Source organism: Rhinolophus ferrumequinum, chromosome 20 (genome assembly GCF_004115265.2).
Source record: "Rhinolophus ferrumequinum isolate MPI-CBG mRhiFer1 chromosome 20, mRhiFer1_v1.p, whole genome shotgun sequence".
In the NCBI taxonomy this organism is placed as follows: domain Eukaryota; kingdom Metazoa; phylum Chordata; class Mammalia; order Chiroptera; family Rhinolophidae; genus Rhinolophus; species Rhinolophus ferrumequinum.
The window spans coordinates 47,102,965-47,118,084 of NC_046303.1; the positions used below are offsets into that span (position 1 = coordinate 47,102,965).

Below are 15,120 nucleotides of genomic sequence, written 5' to 3' on the forward strand. Positions count from 1 at the left end.
TCAAAGCAGTTTTGGAACTCTTTTTCTGGAATGGCCATCAGAACTGTTGTCGTATTACCCTTGATGTCCTGAATGTCATCAAAATGTCTTCCTTTCAATATTTCTTTTATCTTTGGGTAAAGAAAGAAATCACTGGGGGCCAGATCAGATGAGTAGGGAGGATTTTCCAATAGAGTTATTTGTTTACTGGCTAAAAACTCCCTCACAGACAGTGCCATGTGAGCTGGTGCATTGTCGTGATGCAAGAGCCATGAACTGTTGGTGAAAAGTTCAAGTCGTCTAACTTTTTCCCGCAGCCTTTTTAGCACTTCCAAATAGTAAACTTGGTTAACTGTTCAGTTGGTACAAATTCATAATGAATAATCCCTCTGGTATCAAAAAAGGTTAGCAACATTGTTGCAACAAGTTCATGAACTTAATTGTCAGACCTCGTGTGCATAGAGAAAGATCTGGAAGGATATGCATTAAGGTGTTAGTGATAATCTTTGAGTGGTGCCATATAATGTTTTTATTTCTTATTTTTGCTTGTCTATCTTTTTTCTAATATTCTGCAATGTACTTGTATTGCTTCTATTATAATAAAAGGTTATTTTAAAAGAACTGCTAGAAAATTGTGGGTATGCCCCCATGGTTAGATAATTCTGATTACAGAAAGTCTGTGGACCAACAAGTACAAAAGCAAGGAACCACTACCCATCTGGTGACAGCCTATCTGATTTGTAGGTAAAATACTTAAAGGGAAAAAATTCTTAAGTGCTTGGCTGACAAAGATAACAGAAAGTAACAGAAATGTCACTGTGTAATAAATGCAGGCAAGAGGCCAATTAATCTTGGAAATAGTTGATTAAAAAAAACACACAAGTAAGATACATCTTGCTATGCGTCATTCACCCTCCAAATCAAGCCTCGACTACTAGTGTTTAACTTTAGAAAAAAAATCTAGTGTCTAGTATTTAAAATGTGTACATGAGTGATTCCACGAGAGGCTCATACCCCATCCCCGGCTGACTTCCATATCTAGACGTCAGGAGTGGCGTTGGGCTCTGAATCCTCCTGCGGCGTGGCGGCCGCGGCTTCCTTTTCCTCAAGAGCCTCTCGAACGAGGCTGCCTAAAACTGCATCATGAATGCTATGGAACAGCAGGTCCAGTAAGGCAGGGTTTTCAAAAAACCGATTTCGAGTGAGGTCACTTATAACTTGTGCTAAAAAAAAAGAAAAGAAAATTAGCCCACACTCTGGGCATCAGTCTTGAACATTAAAAAATCAAAACCAAAAACACTTTCATATAGTTTAACTATTAAAATGATGTAATAAAAAGTCTCACTCCAATCCCCGTACCCATGACATCACACCCCCAGTCGCAGGAAACTACTTTTATTATTTTCTTGTGTATTTCTCCATGCAAATATAAGTAAATATATAAATATATATTCTTATTTCCCCCATTTTTTACCCAACAGAAAGCATACTATATACATTACCCTGGATTTTTTAAAAAAATTAATCTTTTCATTCAATTTTTTACGACGACATGGTATTCTAGCGTGTAAATGTAGCCTACTTGATTTAACCGGTCCCTTTTGTTTGATACTGGAGTTTTTTCCAGTCTTTTGTTTTTATAGAAGTACTGTGATGATTAACCACGTACATGCTCCATTTTGAATGCGTGTAGCACATTGCTGATTGGCTGGTTCAAAGGTAAATAAATGCACATGTGATTTTAAAAGCCTCCATGGAGGCTGTTCCATTTTGCACTCACACCAGCCATGTCTGAGGGTGCCTGGTCTCTCACAGTATGCCCACAGGGAGCTTGTTGTCAAACATTCTTTATTTTTGCCATTCTGGTAGGTGAAAGGTGATATCTTTATGTAGAGCTCATTTTCAAGCACTGTTTTAACCAAAATTTAATATGAAACAAAAACAGCAGACGTTGTACAGTAAAACCTAAATGATTTTATATAACTATATTGCTGGCAGCCATTAAATAATTACAGAACAACAGTTTATGAGTTTGTTTCCGCCAACTCCCGTTCAGGAGGCCTGCAACAGGTAGTCCAGGGGTAGGGCTGTCTGGAAGTGGCTAATTTCAAAGCTCGCTTTAGAGTGATTGTCAGGAGAATAGTTTTCATTTTCACCAAAAACTAAAATTGGGGTAAAATATTTCCAAATACCGTTATTAAAAAAGAGAAACAAATCCAAAATGTTAATATTTCTCCCCATTCTAGAAGTGTACTTACCACTGCATCCTGCTAAATACACATAAATACCGACATCTCCATATTCCTTTACAATCTGTAATAATGTTGAGATAAAGTTTAGTTTCTCCTGTCTGTGCCAGATGCAAGTCTTTTTCTACCAACATGTATTTCAGTGACACAAGACACTCTAGTTCACATTCACTTGAACTACTTTGCTTTGATAATTATGCATTTTTGAGCTAATCATTTTTAAATGATTGTGTAGTTCTTTTGATTTTTATACAGACAGTGATAATTAGGGATATCAAAGAATTCTTGTTAAATTTTAGTTAGGTGTAATAAGGGTATTCTGGTAATGATTTTAAAAAATCTTTTTGTAGAGATATATACTGAAATATTTACAGATGATGTGATGACTGCAATGTGCTTCAAAATAAGAGAAGGGGAAAGTGAGTGTGGGGATAAACGAAACACATTTCCACATTTCCATTGACCACAAATGGATAATTGTTGAAACTGAGTGATAGTTACATGGGAGTTCCTTATACTATGCTCTGGACTTTTGAATATTTTTGAAATTTTCTATAATCAAAAGTTGAACAAAACATCAAAAAATTTTAGGAGTTGAAAAAGGACTCTAGGTCAACTCTCTGACTTCACGGAAGGCAACACTGGGCACAGAGCTATTAAATGACTTTCAAGATGATGCTTACCCCTTGCAGAGTTTTTACACCAACAGAATCAATAAAATTGACTTGTGTAAAATCCAGAATGATGGTGTGGACGTTTTCCAATGGGGGCATAAATCTTTGCAGTTCTTCAGGAAATGTGCTCTTGATGACTACTGGGGGATATTTTACTTCATCCTCCTCTTCTTCAGGCTTGGTACCATCTTCTGCATCTACTTCTGCATCCTACATCAAAAATTAAATCACACCAGCATTCTACGAACAGCTCACAGTTTAGTTCTGAGAAAGAGTTATCAGGAAAAATTAGTCCTTATAATATCAAGCTACTGACTATACCAGATCTCTTCTAAAATATTTGCCATATCCCAGCCTAGTAATGTGACAAAAAAGGATGTGCATATAATATTCAATTTTAGCTCAGTTTCTTTTTTTCTCTATTTTCTCTTCCTTTTTTTGTCTAATGAAATCCACTTTCCTTAGTCATCATATCCATTTTCCCCTAACTTCTAAAATAATTCCATTAAGGTCAGCATGATAGACCATAAGTTACCAGAAGCCTGAACATCAAAAACCAGCCTTTGAGCTTTTTTATACTATAAGCAGAGTGAATCTATGACAAAGTAAAATTTATTAAGGTACTGTGTGATTTTTTTTACTTTTTAAAACAATATTGTCCTGGGCTCATATCACTATTTATTTCAGAAGCATTGTCATAACTGACCTTGTCATTTATCTTTAATATGTAAAGAATAGATTATTTCTGAACTTTCCCATTTTAGGGACTTCATACTGTGTGAAAACTTCAATCCTGAATGGAGGGGGGGAGGGCACTTAATCTGGGGAACGTAATTTAGCGGTTACCAGAGGGTAAAGGGGTGGGGGGTGGGAGATGAGGGTAAGGGGGATCAAATATACGGTGATGGAAGGAGAACTGACTCTGGGTGGTGAACACACAATGTAATTTATAGATGATGTGATATAGAATTGCACACCTGAAATCTATGTAATTTTAATAACAATTGTCACCCCAATAAATTTAAAAACAAACAAACAAACAAAAAAACCACACACACACAAAAAAAAAAAAGAGAGAAGGAGGTGACAATGAAGGGGCCACTCACCGCTTTGACATCAGTAGCATTGGCAATGTTTATATTTCCTCCTTCCTTAGCGTACTTCTTCATGGCCTTTCTTCTTGCTCCCAGTATGAATGAGGGGTTCACTCCAGTCTTTACAGAAGAGCAAGATATGCACAATAACTTCTTGGTTCCCAGGAGCCCAGCCAAATGCAATTAATCTTCCCATCTCCCCACTTGATGGTTTTCTATGCCAAGCTATGCCCCCAACCCTTTCTCCACCTTTCCCTCACATCCGCTGAACTGAATCACTCCATCATTAAAAGAACAATAGACACCTTTCTTATTCTTGGTTTTGATTCAAGACAACCAGTGCCAAAGTATTAAAGAGAATTTTTAGAGTAGTATTTTTCTTAGATTTCTCATATTCTTATATTTAAGAGATTCCGTGGGTGGACTATGAGGTTTTCCTATATACCGGGCAGTGTGGGGTCGAGTGCTAATCGTGACCAAAGGAACTGACGTGATCCCAAAAGAAAGAAATCTAAAACTAGCTTTTCCCGTTTTTTTTTTTTCCTGAAATTTGTTTTGAAAAGGTAATATAGGCATATGATAAAAGAGAATGAATAGTGGTGTTGGTTATATAACAATGCAAACACACGTACTTCCATCCACTGAATTGTACACTTGAAAATAGTTAAAATGGTAAATTTTATGTTATGTATATTTTCCTACAATAATATAGATAGATGATAGATAGATGAGAAATGTTATGAAAGGGAAAGCAGGACATTTAAGTGACCCTCACATCCCATCCCAGTCAATTCACAGGTCCCCTCCTCAAAAATAATCACTCTTAATTTCTTGTGACTCACCTTTCTTTTTAATGCATTGCTATACAAGTCACTATTTGCATAATAAATTGGGGCATTTATTTGGAATATTTTTATTCCAGGAATTTCTTTCACCTGTGAAATAAAATGTTAGTGAATTCAATACATGTAAATATTTCAGAGTCAAAACCGTAATTGCCTCCCTCTTCCAATTTGAAAATTAATACAGAAGTTGCTAAGGGCATCTTATGCTCTGGAGGAAGTACTGAGAAGAAAGTCTTTAAAATGCAAATCTTCCCATTCTTTAAAAAGTCTTTCTTTGTTCCATTTTGACCATAAAACACAAAGAAAAGGTACTGAAAATATTTAAAAAGAGAAAAGAAAATTCGATAGGAGTGGATAAGCTGCCACTCAGATTGTGAGAAGCCAGCAAATAAAGTGAACAGAAGTTTATATTTGTTCACTCATAGAATGGAGGTAGGAGTCGAAATGGACCCAAGTGACATAGAGTGAATATTTAACCAAGAAGCCTCAAACTCTAGAATGCAGTTTGGAAACGAGTAATTCAGTACGTAATTCTTTGGAAGGAGGAGAAAACAGCGATCCTAACACCAGTCTCATTTCCTAATTGTAGTGAATCTGAGACTTCTTCCCAAGCAGAAAACAAAACTAGTTTAAAAAGATTTTGTACAAGTCTTTGAGATTCCACATAGAAAAAGAACATTTAAAATCAAGAAAATTTTAAGCCATAATTTTAACCATTAAAAATGAAGCCAGAGAATTCCATAGCCCCAGCACCTGTATTTTACATGGTGAACATTGGTATTTTACCATCAGATTAAACTCACTAGAAGAAAATCATGCACATGCAAACCATTTTCTCAGTTTCAATATTTTATAAATACATACTTGAATTCCAAAAATCTATTTATCCTTATTTAAAAAAAGGAGACATGAACATTAGGAGATTGAGTAATTAACATACAGTATATTGTAAACTATAAAACTGAACTTAGACAGTAAATCGAAGTTCAGGTTTTTCACTTTGACTACTACTCCTCCTTTTCACCCCCCTTTTTGTCCTAGGTAAAAATAAAATCTAGTTAGCCAATCACATCCCATGCTTACAACAATTTCAAATGACAGGAAAAGGTCCTACCTCCTCATATGCGTCTATATCGATATACACATCAGTGTCAGGAAGCTGTCCAAGGACGGTGTAGGTCGGACTGAAGACAGAGAGTGAGTGTATTAAAATACCATCGTGCTGAGGTCCAGTACGTGATTGAAACATGCGGTTTTGCATGTTTATCTGGCATGTATGGATTTGCGAGTGAATTCGGAATACATGATCCTTATAAGGCACCTCTGCAGAAGGGCTCCACATATAATACACCCCCAGTGCTGTTCCAAGCCCAACACTCCCCACACACCTCACACCACACATACCCCGTACCTTACCCCCAACATATACAATACACACACAGCACATACACCTCACATCATACAGACCACACAGACACACACACACAGACACAGACACACACACACACACACACACACACACACACTACATATACCCCTCACGTACACGATACACTAACAAACACACACCATACACACCACACCACACACATACCACACAAACCATCTGGTTAGGACAAAAGACTTAGGTATTTAAAGATGGGGCCAAAAATGGCCCAAGTCATGCCAGGGCCATGTATAACTCAAGTTCTCATGCCACTCAGTAGATACAATTATCTTCCTATTCTAATCTAAAGCAGGATAGGTTTTGTTTTTGTTTCTAAGAAAAGTCTCTGACTCATGGGAGTAGGGGTAGTCAACTGAAGGTATGGGGAGAAAACAAAACTCTCAAGTCAGCATTGGGAGAAGTTAAGTTTGGCTTGAGAAATTGACACCCCATGGGGTTGGGTGAGTTGTTCAAGGTCAGAGAGCTTGGCAGAGCCAGAATACAGCTCAAGGTCTTGGATTTGACATTCCATGGTCTTGCTTGGTGCTTCTTAGCATGTATGTGCGAGTGCTTTGTGGGTTAGACTATACACTACAAATGTCAGCTGATTTTCTGTGGAGATTCCCTCCATAAGCGTTCAGAGAACACACTACGTGCCAGGAACATCGCCTCCACAATCAAGATGCTCACAGTCTAGTGATGTCTGTTGACAAATACATTTAAAGTCAACCGTACGTCTCAGGTAGGACACTCATTCCCATCCCAGTGTGTGCGGTCACCTCTGTGTTCTGTAAATCACAGTCATCAGCGCGATGATCACGGCAGTAATCAAACCATAGTCCAATCCCAGGAACAACGAGGAAACGAAAGTGCTAAGCCAGATGACCTGGACAAAAGACAGAAAGATTTATGTAGAATCCCGTTACAAATTTCCTAGAGTTACACACACACACACACAAACGGTACCTAACCTTGCCTAACTGGATACTGCATGTAACAACTGATTGCACTAACTTATCTTTCTCACATTTTTATCAGCACTACTCCAGGTGTTGCTATGACATATTCACCTAACAATCGCCGTTGTTACTTACCAGCTCTATTTTGCTGGTTCTCCAGAAGAAGGGGAGATCTGAGAATTGCATAAACATTCCTTTCAGGTTGACGATAACAATGGCCGACAGCACAGCCTGAAACACAGCACATCCACACTTACTTCTCTTCTTGTGTCCAGGAGCCCCTTTTGCTGGCTCCTCTCTGTGCGCCTGCTGCCCTCCCCATGTCCTCACCCACTCACTTCCTACGTGGCAGTGATGGTATGTTGGGAGCCACGAACACCTGGATTTTCGGGAATAGATTAACTAAAATGGGCCTTGGAAAACCAGGCTTATATGTTAGCAGCAAACCTGAATGGTGGTCAAGAGGTTCAGAATTAAACTTGGCACTCAAGGAATTATTTCACCCATGGTCCTTCTACATTATGATTTTCTCTACTCTATATTGTTCTTGATCGCTATCAGGTTACATACATCAGTAAACAAATGTCTTATGACTGTAGGCCATCTCAGATTTTAAATGGAAGAATAAGGTCATAAAAGATCAAAGAGAGAAGGGACCTTGCAGATTAGCGACTCCGACCCCCCACTCTGTAGATAAACTACCGTGTTTTCCCCAAAATAAGACCTAACCGGAAAATAAGCCCTAGCATGATTTTTCAGGATGACATCCCTGAACATAAGCCCTGATGTGTCTTTTGGAGCACCCGGTCTTATTTTCGGGGAAACACGGTAAGGCCCAGAGATGTTGAGGTGGCTTTCCTAAGGTCTTAGTTGCCGGTAGGTTGTGGAGCAGCAGGATCTTGGTCCTAGCCATGGCCCTTGCTCTTACCACCCTGCTAGGGTTATAGTAAAAACCCATGAGATAGCCACAAAAATAAAAAGAAATAGCAAAATCGGTACCCATGGAAAAAGCTCACACCAAGTCCAAGCTACACACCTGGGGTAATGATTCAAAGAGGAATCCGGTGGCTAATATGACCATCAGAATCATTAACGAGGCCAAACAACCTGCAAGCTGCATGAGAGAAGACACATGGAAGGGGCTTTTAGGAGACGAGTAAGAGGCAGGGCCTAGGTTGTTCTTAGTCTTTTGATCATCAGTGTGGGAAGATCAAGAAAACATGGATTCAAATAAGTTATCCAAATGATTACATAAATCCATAACTCCTTCCCACTTCCTCTCCGAAGTTTTTTTCCTCTTATAGCTTTTACACAGAAGCTGAAATGCTTAAATACCCTGACTGAAATGCTCTTGCCAGGGGTGGAGAAAAGATGTCAGGTGCTGACCTGAGACCCACAAGGGCCAGAAGAGATCAGACAAAACTTTGCTGTCCAATGTGGTGGCCACTAGCCACATGTACTTATTTAAATTTTTAAAATTGTTAAAGATTAAGAATTCAGATCTTGGTTGCACTAGCCCCATTTCAAGTGCTCAAGAGCCACACGTGGCTAGTGGCTGCCATCTTGGATGGTGCAAACTCTAAACATTTCCATCATTGCAGAAAGTTCTAGTGGATGGTACTGGTATCCTTCTCATACCCATTTTTAGGCTTTCATGACAACATCCTATGTCTCCACTTTGAGTTTTATTGGTAGCAGGGAGTATTGCATCATTTTTTGATTTAACTGGAGACTATACCTCTTTCATATAGATTCAGTTCTTTGTGATTTGCTTCAACCAATCATGCCTTTCTCTGATTCATTACACAGCTCACTGGAGCATGGATCTTCAGGCAGAGCAGCTTTATTTGAGTTCAGAATAGAATCAAGGGATTAAAATTTAATTACCACCCAAATCACCAGTCCTGAGAGGCCAGTTGTATACACACCTGTGTCTTCCCTCCAGTTCCCTCCTGAACGAGGCTTCTAGACAAGGAACATGAAATTGCGAAAGTCTGGAAGAGCGAGCCAGTGGAATTGCACAGTCCCAGGGCAATGAGTTCCTTTTCCATGTGGAAACAAAGCACAAAAGAGATCGATTATTCTTCAGGAAGAAAGGCATCATGGTCCATATAATACACATTTGCAGCAGTACAGGCTCTCTTCATTGTACTTTCAGAGGTAAGAGTTTGTTTAGTTCAGCATGAGATTAAAATAGGAACTATTACATAAGTTAAAGTGGGGTGGGGGAAACACTCTGAATTTTTGTTGTGTTGGAGATAAATGCTGTGCCCACCACCAAGCCCTCTTTTCCCCAAACACACACTCTATACAAATAAAAAAAAAAAAAAAAAAAAAGAACAGCAGCAAAAGGAACAGGCTATTTTGGTTGTTTAAGAGAAGCCAGACACATTTTGAATGTCTGGCTCCTGCTCATCAGTGAGTATATGCAGTGTCCTCCTGGGACACTCTCTCAGGGCTACTTCGGGTCTTCCTGGTTCGATCACTGTTGTCATGTAAATGGGGAGCATCTAGTCTCCTTTTAGAAACATGCAGCATGTTAAAATAGATATTGTCCTGCCAAAATTATAGCTCATGGCATTCGGATGAAATACCTGATCTGCAGCTGTGTTTGGAAAGGTGTGGAGTCTGCGTGAAGTTTCATGGACAAAGAGCAGGCTTCCTGTGGAGTAAACATGGTTCTGGGAAAACATTTTATTCTCAGTCTGTGAACTTTATTTTTTTAATTTAATTTTATGATTTGTTTCAGCAGCCTGTGAACTTTAAAATGGTGATGACATCAATAGGAGAACGGCAAACTGTAAACCTCAGACTGGAGGTTTCACCTTTCTAGTTGGACCCCTGCCCATGAGGTGAGGTAGGGCTTTGTACTTCAGTGTTCTGATGATGTAATCCACATAAATCATGAAAAAATTGTAGTGTTGAATAAATTCATGCTTCAAATACATCCATTATCAACCTAAAAGTTTTTCTACCAAGACAGAGAAATCCAGTTCATTTGCCTGTCATACACAGTACAGCATGATGATTGTGTTAGTATGAAACATCTGCAGGAAATTAATGATTTTTACCTGATTGCCATCGACCTGGTAGCCATGTTTATTTGCCAAGGTCTTGGCCATTGAGATGGTCACTGAAAATCCAACAATGGCTATGGCGATGGCATCCACGTACACAAGGTGGAAAAGGCTGGTGTCTGGATTGGCTGGAGGTAGGAGCCTGAAAGATCAAGCTGACTTTAACCCAAGTGCTACGACCACTGGAAAAAAAACACGCAACTAGAGGGGAATAATTAGAGCGGCATTATCTGCAAAGGAGGTGATCGATGCTTGTATACTTGTTCGCTATAGTCTGGCAAAAAGGAGGGCCTGCCTGGACACACAGAGCTTCTTTCCAGGCCCCAACCCCAGAGTACCAGCTTTCTACCTGAATGGGTTATCAGCAGAGATCAGATGCCATTGTATTTAGAAAAGGAGTAACCTCATACCTCATGGCACCTGTATGGCAGGTGTAAGTAAGACACAGGACAGGAAGAAGAGAGGGTCAGCAAAGTGCTCAGATGCCACAAGACATTCGAACCAATATCTGAGGGCAGGGAGGGTTGGACAAGGGCTATCGTAGAGGAGAACTACCGTCCATGCACCAGTAAGTAGGTCCTCACTGCTCCCCCTTGTTATTTCATGTGAGGGCTCTGCTTCCACCCAGCACCTCTTTAGGTGAGGTCTAACATAGGAAAGGAGCAGCAGGACTATACAACTTGGGTCTCACCTGGGAATCCCGGGAGTCTGAAGGGGCCCAAAATATGACTCCTGGAGCCCTGCAAGGGGGAACCTAATTTCTGTGGTCCATTGTTGTAGTTTGAAACCTTTGTCCTAAAGGAACAGAATAGGGATTCCCTTGAATGGTATAGGGGAAGGCGCAATAAAGGCTTTCAAAGGCACCCGCTGCAATTCAAGGCATTGGGCTAAATAATAACAATAATCAATTAATTGATATATAATATGATTATTCTTACAATAACAATCGTTTATCAGGTGCTTCCTTTGTGCCAGGTTCTGTGCTAATGTATCTCCAATAGCCCTGTGAGCGAGACACCATTTTACAGATGAGGAAAATGGGGCATAGCGAGCTTAAGTAACTTGTGCAAAGTCAAATAGCTCATTACTGAAGTACAACAGAAACCATGAAGAACCCGCCTCCCTAGGCCTATTTCTCTTACGATGGCAACTCATAGTGACAAAGGGGATGCATCAAGTCCTGGGGTAAGGGAAAAGGAGGGGGAGAGAGGAAAGGAACCTGACACATACAAAGCCTAGGTTATGTGCTACATGCTTGACACATGTCATCTAATTTGTCCTCACAACAATCCTATTTGATAAGTACCATTATTACCCCAACTTATAGATGAAAAAAATAGAAGCTTGCAGATTTCAAGTAACTTGCCCAAGATGGAGCAGGAAGTCAAACCCAGGGGGTCTGACTATAAAACTTATTCTTTCCCTTGCACTTTGCTGCAAAAGCGTTACCCAAAAGGGAAGTCCTAGCAGCAGCTTCGGGTCTGAGGAAGAAGAATATGAGAAAAGGATATATTCTGGAATGTGTTAAGGAAAGTAAAGCAAGAGACAGGATATATACTGCTTTGACTGGGACCTTTAACAGCCAACTGTCACTTCCTGGACACTGCAGTGTGTATGTACTTATGTGTGTGTGTGTAAGTGCGCCAGTTTGCTTTCGAATATGAGCACCGACAATCCCTCCCATACTTGTATGTGCTGCTCTCCCATCAAGAGGTGGAGTCTGCTCCCCCCATGGCCAAATCTTGTGATTTGCTTTGACCAACAGAATGTGGTGAAAGTGATGTGTGAGTGCTTTAGGCGGCTTAGTGGCTTCTGCTTTTCTGTATTGTTGCCCTGAGCCACCGCCTAAAGAAGGGGTCTGAAGGAGTCTCAGATAACTGAAACAGTATGATGATATGTAGTTAGGTAGGCATTATTTGTTTCCTGTGTGGTTTGGGGCATAATTCCAGAAAGATAAGGTTTCTATCGAGCCAAATTTCAGAAAGGCAACATGTAATTTTTTTTTTTTTTTTAAAGTTTAGGTTTCACACATAGAGAGAAAGCATATTTGGGTACAATGCAGAAGGGAAAGGAAGGTATTAGGTAGAAATGATGGACTCGTGAATTTCTAAAAGGAGAAATCTAAGTGTAATAATTCATACTTATTCAAATTATTTGTGATTAGTTATTAAACAGGGTTGTCTTTTGGATCCGGTGGAAGACTAATGTTTATCACATGACTAATCATGTTGGTGACTCAGGTGTGATGTAATGGAAAGCGTACACAACTGGAGATCGGAAGACGGAGTTCTGGGTCCAGGCTGGGACTCACTCAGAGTCACGAAACCTCATTCATGTCTCTCAAATGTCGCCCTCTCTGATACTCTACCTACATCAGCACCCCCAGTCCCTCCTATCCCTTACCTGGCTTCCCTTTTCCTCATAGACTTCTCACTTATTTATTGTCTGTCTCCTCCAGTAGAATATAAGCTCCATGAGAATAAAGACTTTTTTGCTTACATCTTTGCTTTTGTTTTTAACTGCTGTGTTCCTGGCACAAAACAGGCACTCAATAAACACATGCTGAATAAATGAGAATAAATGAACTTTCTTACCTATAAAATGGGGATAACATATTTGCCAATAGTGCTACTTGAGCAGCAACGGAGATGTGGGCAATAAAGTCTTTTATAAATTATAAGTCTAAATAGAAAAGCAAGAGTTATTACGGTGTTAGGCCTTTACACTGAATCACAAGTAACATGTTCATGATGGCAATTTATTGTTTTGAAGTAGAATGCAACTCCTTCAACGCTGGCTCTGTGGGGGGAACTTGGTCTTAAAGAGCCACTGCTATGCCCTGTGCTTTCCAGGAGATTCTTAGATGGGACCAGAGCAAGGCCTGATGGACTGTGCCAGGTCTGTCCGTCTCCTACATGTGGGCAAAGGTCTGACTCTGTTCTTTTGGAAAGAGGGAAGAGGGTGGAGAGAGAAGGAGAGAGTCCAAGAGACAGAAAGACACAGAGATACAGAGACAATCAGAGAGAGTTAGAGAGGAACAGAGTGAGACCAGGACAGGCTCACAGTCACTTTTCCTTCTTCAAATATGAAGAGAATAGTAAAATCCTTAAAATGTAGAGTTAGATAAAAGAAAATAGATGAAGTAAAGAAATAATATATTATTTGAAACTAGAAAGCTCATTGAAATAATGGTTCTCAGAACTCTTAATTACTGTCTTGAACACTAACTGGGTATGCCAGGTGCCGCACTAACTGCTTTACGTTTCTTATCTCCTAGAGCTCTCACAGTGACCCTGGACATAGCTATTAATTACCATGCTTACCTGGCAAGAGAGGAAACTGAGGCTTTGAGAGGATAAATGACTTGCCCAAGGTCACATGGCTAGGAAGTGGAAGGCTAACCTTAGAGCTTAATTCCTATGTCACCCAAGGAGAGAGTTAAAAAACTGGTAAGTGCAAAACAATGGGAAACAAAACAAAACAGAAAAACACATACCAGGATTGGTGGGATTGTAAAGTGGTGCAACCACCATGGAAAACAGTATGGAGGTTCCTCAGAAAGTTAAAAATAGAGCTACCATATGGTCCAGGAATCTTACTTCTGGGTATATACCCAAAAGACCTGAAAGCAGGGTCTCAAAGAGATATTTGCACACTCACGTTCATAGCAACACTATTCACAATAGCTAAGAGGTGGAAGCAACTGAAACGTCCATTGGTGGATGAATGGATAAACAAAATTTGGTAAATACATACCGTGGAATTTTATTCAGCTTTAATTAAAAAGAAGGAAATCCTGTCACAGGCTACAACATGGATGCACTTAGAGGACATTATGATAAATGAGATAAACCAGTCACAAAAAGACAAATACTGTATGACTCCACTTATACGAGGTACCTAGAATAGTCTAATTCATGGAGACAAAAAAGTAGAATGGTGGTTGCCAGGGGCTGGGGGAAAGGGATAATAGAGAGTTATTGTTTCATCAGTATGGAGTTTCAGATTTGCAGGATGAAAGAGTTATCCAGGTCCGTTTCACAACAATGTGAACATACTTCACTGTACACTTAAAATGGTTAAGATGGTAAATTTTGTGTCATGTGTTTTTTACCATAATAAAAAGAAACCCCACATATGCTAACTGTCCCCCCAACCCTCAGCTATTTGACATGTAGAAAAAAGAAAGGTTTTTTTCATTGCAAGAATACTAAAGCAGAAGTTAGAAACATTAACAGATTCATTGATTATTCAAGTCACACTGTTACTTAAAATTAGTTTCTTACCCCAGAGGCAATGTTCCAACGACGTCCACATTGTACGATTCATGCAAGCCAAACCCAGCTGAAATGCCAGTTCCCATTACCACCTAAAACAGACACAAATCAAAATGTACTTGCAAATGAAAATTCAAATGCCACAAAAATGAGCTTCCATTTGTTAGCCAAACCAAATCTATTCTCACATTAACTTTCAGTTTTAAAAAGAAGAATTATATTATAGTTAGCTTCCAGCAATTCTAACTTCTCCTAATGACTCTACCCACAAATTTAAAATGGACTCGACAGTTTCCCTGTGGCCTGGGATTCTTTTCTCCTTATTTTGGTCTGTTCCTCGCTGAGGTGTTTGGCTAGTTGACTGCAAACAGAAGAGGCCATAAAACCTTTCAGGAGCTGGCTTTGCCTTTGGGGCAGGGAAAGTGAGTCTCTGGCCAAGGTGTCACTGAAATGTGTATTGAGAGGGTGGCACAGTGACAGCGTCTCATTATAAAATGTATGTTTGGATCTACGATACTCCTGCTGACCCTCTTCCCAGGA

The 15,120-nt window shown here is 39.7% G+C and overlaps 1 protein-coding gene across 1 annotated transcript in view; it reads right to left on the reverse strand.

Moving 5' to 3' along the window:
- Positions 1–311: 311 nt before the first annotated feature.
- Positions 312–15,120, reverse strand: part of SLC26A5 (solute carrier family 26 member 5) — a 56,983-nt gene continuing 42,174 nt past the window's right edge. The window contains exons 9-20 of the mRNA XM_033088899.1: positions 14,590–14,672; positions 10,298–10,445; positions 9,155–9,268; positions 8,263–8,340; positions 7,362–7,457; positions 7,047–7,153; positions 5,956–6,025; positions 4,839–4,931; positions 4,009–4,116; positions 2,912–3,112; positions 2,238–2,292; positions 312–1,202 (exon numbers count right to left, since the gene is read on the reverse strand). Of these exons, the coding sequence (XP_032944790.1) occupies positions 1,018–1,202; positions 2,238–2,292; positions 2,912–3,112; positions 4,009–4,116; positions 4,839–4,931; positions 5,956–6,025; positions 7,047–7,153; positions 7,362–7,457; positions 8,263–8,340; positions 9,155–9,268; positions 10,298–10,445; positions 14,590–14,672 (1,338 nt within the window). The 3' untranslated portion in view covers positions 312–1,017. The remainder of the gene's footprint in view (positions 1,203–2,237; positions 2,293–2,911; positions 3,113–4,008; positions 4,117–4,838; positions 4,932–5,955; positions 6,026–7,046; positions 7,154–7,361; positions 7,458–8,262; positions 8,341–9,154; positions 9,269–10,297; positions 10,446–14,589; positions 14,673–15,120) is intronic.